Below are 8689 nucleotides of genomic sequence, written 5' to 3'. Positions count from 1 at the left end.
TAGTCCAAATTTTCACCTATTATTGATTCCCTAGGTGTTGAATCAGTTTTTTCACTAATTAATCCTAATTAAAACAGGAATAAACTAACATATGCTACAAAATTGACAGAAAAACGGGAAGAAAAGGAAGAACAACTAAGAAAAATAAAAGTGGGTGTCAAGTTGGGGATTACGATATAACCAATGCACTGAACTTCTCATTCTATACCTCTCGGTAGTTTGAGTGATTTTTCCCCAATTGACTTTCTCAAGACCAATTGGGTATGATAATTTGTGCAAGCAATTTAGGTTCAAGTCGGGTATTACTATCTCTAGGTTTAACCCTTTAATAGAGGCTATCAATCTCTTGAGTATGCCCCAATTCCTTGTTGAACTAATTTTCCTAGACTCAAGTTCTCTTTCTCAAGAAGAACCCAAGTCAAATAGGCACAAATTAGTATTTGCAACCACTAATTCAACATTGAAACCATAAATTAGTCCAAATATCAAACACTCATAGACATTCAAGCCTTAAAACACAAGACATATCAAATACTCATACTAGGGTTGAGCCACAACCCTAGCTAATAGGTCTAGCTACTCATGATAATAGACGAAAACAAAGAAATAGATGAAGAAAACCCATAATATTTAATTACAAGCTAAAACTTGAAGATTCAATAAATAAAATTACTCTAAAATTACTTAAAATGGTAAAGGAACACTGTTCACAACCGCAACCCAACGTTAAAATACAACTGATGACCTAAAAATGGGAAAAGAAACTATTTATACTAGGCCATATTTTCTGGACAAAAATACCCCTGCGGGGGTAGTGCGGACCGCACAAAATCGAGTGTGGCCGCACTAAGGCTTCTTGGCTTTAAACTCTGCTCTCTGAACTTGGCCACCGCGGGCCGCACAAAATGCACCGCGGCCGCAGTGGCTTCTATTGCGGTCCACACAAAAAGGATCACATACTGCACTGGTAATGATTCCCCAAATTGGCAACTCTCTGAACTCCAGCTTTGCGGACCGCAGAATATCGAGTGCGGCCGCAATGAAGCCAATGCGGTCCGCACAAACTGCTTTATGGCCGCATTGCTTGAGTATCTGAAATGAGCACCTCTATAAACTTTCTCACTGCTGACCGCATAGAATGAAGTGCGGCTGCATTGGACCTGTTGCATTGTGCTTGGACTTGTTCTTGGTACTTGTGCATGTTCCACTCCTTTTTGAGCTAGTTTTGATGAATTGTCACCTTGTTGACCAAACCCTGCAAACAAGTACAACATGTAAGCCTTTGAGACTATTTTGTATATATTTTTAATCAAAACTCAAGTAAGAAGGATTGTAAAATGCATCATAATCCATATCACAGCCTCCTGAGGATAAATACAGACGTCTCTGTATGCTAGTTACAAGTACCTTGGGCACAAGTACTTTACTTTATTTGATGATCTAACAAACTTACCATTCAGAACCAAATAAGGAACATGTTACACATTTACAAGACCTTGAGATCACAAAGTTCCAGGTTGGGATACAACCTTTGGGAAAGCAAGGTGAATGTTATTACTGAATCAAAGGACATGCAGGAGCTGACCATAGAAGAGCTAGTTGGAAATTTGAAGACCTACGAGATGAAGAGGAAGATAGATAGTGAAAGAAGAGAATCAAAGAAAGAAAAGAACCTGGTACTCAAAACTAATAGCAATGACTCAAGTGAGGAAGAGTATAAGGAGAAACTTAGGGAATAGGTCCCTACCAGTTCCTGAGGAGACATATGAAGTCAACTTTCCAGCAGTAAAGTTACTGCCTGCATACGCTATTGTACAGGAACAGTGCACCAGTCAACTTTCTGTGGAAGGCTTTTTACTTACCTTGCTTACATAATTGTAAGTGATGTCAGACAAGTATAAATACAATCAAGGAAGGTAAAATAACTTACTTCATGAGAGAACCAGATAAAGGACTGAAGCATGCTTGGTACAATCATTCAAGTTAATCGACTCAAGATAATCTAGGCAGTGTGTCTTTAGATTCACAGGAACCAGATTAGGGACCTGATACCTTGGTGTTCCCCTGACAGAAGTATAAGTCAACAATACAGCTGGAAAGCAACTGCAGAGAGTGACTGCCTGCAATAGTGCAACAGCAGTGCAGCAGTCACTTCCAATTGAGAAGAGGCATGTACTAACCAAGATTTGACATCACTAAGGTGATGTCTTTTATTGTATAAACCTAGTGCATGACACAACACATTTGGCCTAAGACTTGCAAAATCAGAAACGAAAATCCTCTCTCAAGTGCAAGACGAGAACAAAGTTGTTTCAACCTCAAGGACCAGATCCAAGATTGAAGATATCTTAAGTCCTTAGGTTTGTTGAGTCTTTGTTATTTGTTCTTCATTGTAACTCCAATCTTGCTTTTTAGAAGCTGTTTTTAGGAAACCCAAATTCGTAAACTCTCCAGTTTATGTTGTGACTAGGTTTAGTCATAAGTTAAAGTCTTTGTAACTAGAGAGTTATAAAGTGGCTTGTAATAGTGTTATTACAAGTTAGAGTAATTGAAGCCTTTGTAATAGAGTTATTACAAAGTGGCTTATGGTGAGAGTATCACAAGTTAGTCAAAGTCTTTGTAACTAGAGAGTCACAAAGTGGCTTGTAGTGAGAGTACCACAAGTTAGTTGAGTTGAATCCTTTGTAATAGAGTCATTACAAAGTGGCTTGTAATAGGGGTTTACAAGTTAGTAAAGTTGAAAGCCTTCAAGTGTAGGTCGTGGTTTTTGTCCCCTTGAGTTGGGATCTTTCCACGTAAAAATCCTTTATGTTCTTTACTTACTGCCGAGCTACTGTGAGAACAATTAGAGAAACTGATTACCTATACTGGTTGATTTTACAGTCTGTTGCTTACAGTAGGAACTTATAGAGAATCTGGTTCTCTATACAGTGGGAACTTATCCTGTGTCTCATTTTACATACTGGTTCAGTAGTTAGCACTGTACCAAACTAATATAGGACCAAATCACTATATAGTTTGGTTCATCAGTGTCTTCAATGGAAACTCATAGAGAACCGGTTCTCTATACAGTCTGGTGGACGCTTAGTTTCTAACACCGTACCGATTCTCGAGACTCTACTAAACCTGCACATGACTCGTGAGACCTATGTAACCTAGGCTCTGATACCAACTTGTCACGACCCTAAACCGAACCCGGTCGTGATGATGCCTATCGTGAAAGTAAGCCAGCCGACACAAACCCCCAAACCAACTAAAAAGTTAAATTAAATCATTTAAAGTCATTAATAAGCTATAAATCCCAAAATATAGAGTAGAATAGAACAGTGCAGAAATAAACACAGTCCGACATCGGGGTGTCACCAGTCATGAGAATCTAAAATCCGTCTAAGAGTATGAAAAGACAACATATTCTAATACAAGGCTAGTACAAAGTGAAATAAAGATAGGAAGGAGAAGCACTAGGCTGCGAATGCCGAGCAGCTACACAGTCAACTCCGAACAAGCCTGCTCGAAAGCAAATCAGCACTCGCTAGCATGACCCAAGACTCCTAGATCTGCACACAAGTTGCCGGGAGTAATGTGAGTATGCCAAATCATTAAGTAATAAAAGTAAAGGCAGCTGAGCGATAAGAAAACACGTAAACACAGCATAATGCTATAGCAAAATAGTATAAAACCAGAACAATGCAATAAAACAGTAAAAGCTCGTAAAAACACCTTAGTAAAGTAAAAAACCTCTTTAAAACATCTTTTAGTAGTTCAAACGAGTGATGAAAATAGGGAGAAAAGGATAGAAACATAAATCAGCCCCTCGGGCAAAATACCAACAGAACCAGCCCCTCGGGCTATCTCACAATCACTTGTATCAGCTCTTCGGGCAATAACATGAAACAACAATAGCCCCTCGGGCAATATCACATCTCACACTGGGTACCCGCGCTCACTGGGGGTGTGTAGTCTCCGAAAGGGCTCCTGCAGCCCAAGCGCTATATCAAGCCATCTCGTGGAATAAGCAAACTGGCCATCGGCCTCATAATAAGCCATCTCGTGGCGTATCAAAATCAGGCCCTCGACCTCATAATCATGAGTCAGTATAACATCGCTGCGGTGCGCAGCGCGATCCCATAATATCCTTACAGCACATGCCCTCGGCCTCACTCAGTCAGAAATCTCTCAAGCCACTCGGGCATAGTAAAACATTATGTTCGGCCCAAAATATCATTTAAAATGTCAAAGACGAAGTAAATATGGCTGAGTTATGAAAATAGTATAATACAACATGATTGAGTACAAATATGAAGTCAAAATAGTGAGGAATAGTAGTAAAAATTCCCTAAAGGTCCAAAACAGTTGGCACGAGGCCCAAATATAGCATTCAGCCCAAAACATGATAATACTTTCCAAAAAAACAATGATAGCAAATAGTTTTCAATCAAATATGCGGTTTAACAGTCATACGGGATGGACTAAGTCACAATCCCCAATGGTGCACGACCCCACGCTCATCATCTAGCATGTGTGTCACCTCAAAGTAGTATAACGATGTGAAATCCGGGGTTTCATACCCTCAGAACAGCATTTACAATCATTACTTACCTCTATCCGGTCCAAACTCTAGCCCGCAATACCATTTGCCATCGAATCGGCCTCTGGATGCTCCAAATCTATCCAAAAACTGATTTATACCATCAAAATATGCTAAGGGAACAAAGTCCACTCGAAAATAACCAATTTACATAAAACATCCCGAAATTGGCCAAACTCGACCCCCGGGCTCACGTCTTGATTCTAACAAAAATCACAAAATTGAAATCCTCACACTCTCACGATTTCATACGTACCAAGAATACCAAAATCCGACCCCAAATGACCCCTCAAATCCCTAGATTTAGGTCTCCAATTTACAAGCTCTAACTTCAAATTTTAGGCTTTAGATTCCGCAAATTCCATGTTAAATTAGGTAGAAGTCACAATACGATTGAGTATTAAGTCCATAAATCTTACCTCCAAGTGTTTCCCCTTGATTTCCTATTCAATCTCTCTCAAAAAGCTCCAAAATCGCTCAACAATGGTGAAACTTAAACCCAAAATCGTAGAAGTAGTCTTTTAAACATTCTGCTCAGCACTTAAAATCTCTTCTTCGCGAACGTGGTCAACGCCTCACGTTCGCGAAGCACAAACTTCCATTGACCACTTATTCCTTCATCGTGAACGCGACATCCTGCATGCGAACACGAAGCCTTAGCTCCTCAATGCATCGCGAACGCGACGACCAGCTCGCGAACGCAAAGCACAACTCTCTAGGATCCCAGCTGCTCAACTTTACTCTACGCGAACGTGGCATAACCATCGCGAACGCAATAAATACTGGACCCAACCCTTTACGAATGCGGGACATACTTCACAAATGCGAAGGCCAAAACTCCTGCCTCACACCCTAACACTTCGCGAACGCGAGGGCTTGCTCGCAAACGCGAAGACCAACTGTCTGCAACACCAACAACAGATGTTTCTGCAACTTTCCAACTTGAACTTGATCCGTTCAACCACCCGAAACTCATTCGAGGTCCTTGGGACCTCAACCAAACATGTCAACATATCCTATAACCCCATTCAAACTTGTTCCAACCCTCGAAACGCTCAAAACAACATCAAAACACCAAATTGACATCGGATTCAAGCCTAAGAATTCCAAAAACTTCCAAATTCTGCTTTCGATCAAAAAGTCTATCAAACCTTGTCCGAATGACCTAAAATTTTGTACACACGTCACAAATGACACAGCGGACCTACTCCAACTTCCGGAATTCCATTCCGACCCCTATATCAAAATCTCACCTACCAACCGGAAAACACAAAATTTTAATTTCGCTAATTCAAGCCTAAATCTACTTCGAACCTCCAAAACATATACCGATCATGCTCCTAAGTCTAAAATCACCTCCCGAAGCTATCCAAACCATCAGAATTCACATCTGAGCCCTTTTTCACATAAGTCAACATCTGGTTGACTTTTCCAACTTAAGCTTACTCAAAAGAGACTAAGTGTCTCAAACCATACCAAAACCTCTCTGAACCATAACCAACCAACCTGATAACACATACTATAACTAAACAAGACAATAAGAAGTAGAAATGGGGGAAACGGGGTAGTAACTTATGAATTGACCGGCCAAGTCATTCCACTTGATGGGTTTTCAATGTCTTTGCATTATATTTTGATGATCTAACAAACTAATGTCAAGAACCAGATAGAGAACCTGACACACTTGGTACACATTACTAATGAATGAAGTCCAGTCTGAACTCCAGCTAATGTGAACTACTATAAATAAAGAGAAAAAAGGAACAAGACAGGGACCTAATCCCTGGATTTTCTCTAACAGAAGTACAAGTCAACTATACAGCTAAAAAGCAACTGCAGAAAGTAACTGCTTGCAATTGTACATGCGACAGTGCAGCTGTCACTTCCCATTGGGAAGAGGCTTGTACCAACCAAGAATTGACATCATCCTTGGAATGTCTTTGGTAGTATAACAACATGGTGCAAGGCATAAGATATTCACTTGAGCATTTAGTGATATTCTTTCAAGAAATTAAAAGATCTGATCCAGCATTGAAGTCACAAGTGTGTTAAGAACAAGAAGACAACTCCACTAAGGATCAATTCCACAATGAGTCTATGTGTATCCGTAGTTGCATTATAATCTTGTTGTTTATTCTTCATTGTAACTCCTATCTTGATTTATTAGAAGCTTTGTTTTAGGAAACTCAAAATCATAAACCTTCTGAGTTTGTATTGTGACTAGAGTTAGTCATAAGTTAAAGTCTTTGTAACTAGTAAGTGACAAAGTGGCTTGTGATAAGTATATCACAAGTTAGTTGAGTTGAAGTCTTTGTAATAGAGATATTACAAAGTGGCTTGTAATAGTGTGTTTACAAGTTAGTGAAGTTGAAAGCCTATAAGTGTAGGTCGTGATTTTTGTCCCCTTGAGTTGGGATTTTTCCACGTAAAAATCATGTGTCTCATTTATTTACTGTTTTAATTACTATTCTCAGGGGAAACTCATAAAGCACCGGGTACTCTATAGTTTGGTGGATTCATATAAACTAACAATTGGTATCAGAGCAGGTTCTTTCTAAAAGGTTAACACCTAGAAAGGATCTCAATGGCTGCTCCACCTAACTTTGAGGAAGGACAATCAACCTACAGACCTCCTAGATTCAATGGTCAGTACTACGGATGGTGGAAGACTCGTATGCATGATTTTATAATGGCAGAAGACTCAAAGCTATGGGACGTCATTTGTGATGGTCCACATGTTCCTATGAAGAAACTTGGAGAAACTGGACCAATGGTGCCAAAAAAAGAAAAGAGTACAGTGATATTGACAGAAAAGCCGTAGAAAAGAACTATCATGCCAAGAAAATCTTGGTATGTGGTATAGGACCCGATGAGTACAACAGAATCTCAGCTAGTGATTCTGCCAAGGAAATATGGGAAGCATTGCAAACCGCACATAAAGGAACTACTTAGTTTAAACAGTCCAAGACTGACATGCTCACCACTGAGTATGAACTCTTCAGGATGAAGGATAATGAGTCTATACAAGATATGCACACTAGATTCACATGTATCATAAATGAGCTTCATTCACTTAGAGATGTTATTCCCAGAAACAAGCTTGTAAGGAAGATTCTCAATGTTCTACCTGGCTCTTGGGAGAGTAAGGTGAATGCCATCACTAAAGCTAAAGACTTACAAACTCTAACCATGGATGAGTTGATTGGAAATCTGAAAACATTCGAGATAAAAAGAAAGAAAGACAGTGAAAGGAGAGAGCCAAAGAAGGAGAAGAACCTGCTGCTCAAGGCTGAAAATAGTGACTCAAGTGAAGAAGATAGTGATCTGGCCTATCTTACTAAAAGGTTTCAAAATATGGTTTGAAGAAATGGTGGTATACCAAAATAGGGTAGTTCAAGTAAGGCAAGGAACAATGATCTCTGTTACAAGTGCGGAAAGCTAGGGCATTTCATCAAAGACTGCCCACTTCTGAAACAGGAGCAGTACAAACAAAACTCTGACAAAGCAGCAAAAAGGAACCCGGTTCCTGACAAACAATTCAGTCGAAAAAGTGCAGCTGACAATGTTGTGAAGCAAGCTCTTGCTGCTTGGGAAGACTCCTCCAGTGAATCAAAAGGTGAATCAAATGCAGAAAATAACTCCATGAAGGCAGTGGAAACTGAAGCAACAAAATATGACTCACTGTTTGCGTTGATGGCTCAGTTCGACGATGATGAAGAGGATGAAAATGATGAGGTAAATTTTAGGGATATTCAGAGAAATCTGAAGTCTTACTCTTCTAAGAAATTAATGGCATTAGCAAATGTTCTAATTGATGCATATAGCCTTATTAATGATAAGGATATCTTGATCATAGAGCTAGGAGATGCTGAATAATCTAGAGATGATCTGGTGGCATGTGTAGTTGATCTAAATGAGACCATAGCTAATCTTGAAAAAGAAAAGGAAGCTTTGAATGAAAAAATAAATAGTGTAGAAAATGATAGAGATGACTTGATGGTAGTGGTTGTTGATTTGAAGGAAACCACAGAAAGCTTTAGCAATGAAAAGCACACTCTAGAAGAGAAAATTGCAGCTACTGAGCAAGAGAGGGGTGACTTT

At 39.5% G+C, this 8689-nt stretch overlaps 1 protein-coding gene across 1 annotated transcript; it reads left to right on the top strand.

The window, feature by feature from the left end:
* The first annotated feature begins 7561 nt into the window (after positions 1-7561).
* On the top strand, positions 7562-8464 carry LOC138888018 (uncharacterized). Its single transcript, XM_070169813.1, has 2 exons — positions 7562-7945; positions 8066-8464. Exons 1-2 carry the CDS (start codon positions 7562-7564, stop codon positions 8462-8464), a joined length of 783 nt encoding a protein of 260 aa, XP_070025914.1.
* Positions 8465-8689: the final 225 nt, after the last annotated feature.

This window comes from Nicotiana sylvestris, chromosome 3 (genome assembly GCF_000393655.2).
Source record: "Nicotiana sylvestris chromosome 3, ASM39365v2, whole genome shotgun sequence".
NCBI classification, from domain to species: Eukaryota; Viridiplantae; Streptophyta; class Magnoliopsida; order Solanales; family Solanaceae; genus Nicotiana; species Nicotiana sylvestris.
This window is presented reverse-complemented; position numbering and strand designations above follow the sequence as displayed.

Excerpts from the sequence above, each read along its gene's own strand:
- LOC138888018 (XM_070169813.1), top strand. The coding sequence starts at position 7,562 with ATGCTCACCACTGAGTATGAACTCTTCAGGATGAAGGATAATGAGTCT. Across the intron at positions 7,946-8,065 it reads CTAAAAGGTTTCAAAATATG|GAGCAGTACAAACAAAACTC; the intron begins GTTTGAAGAAAT and ends CTTCTGAAACAG.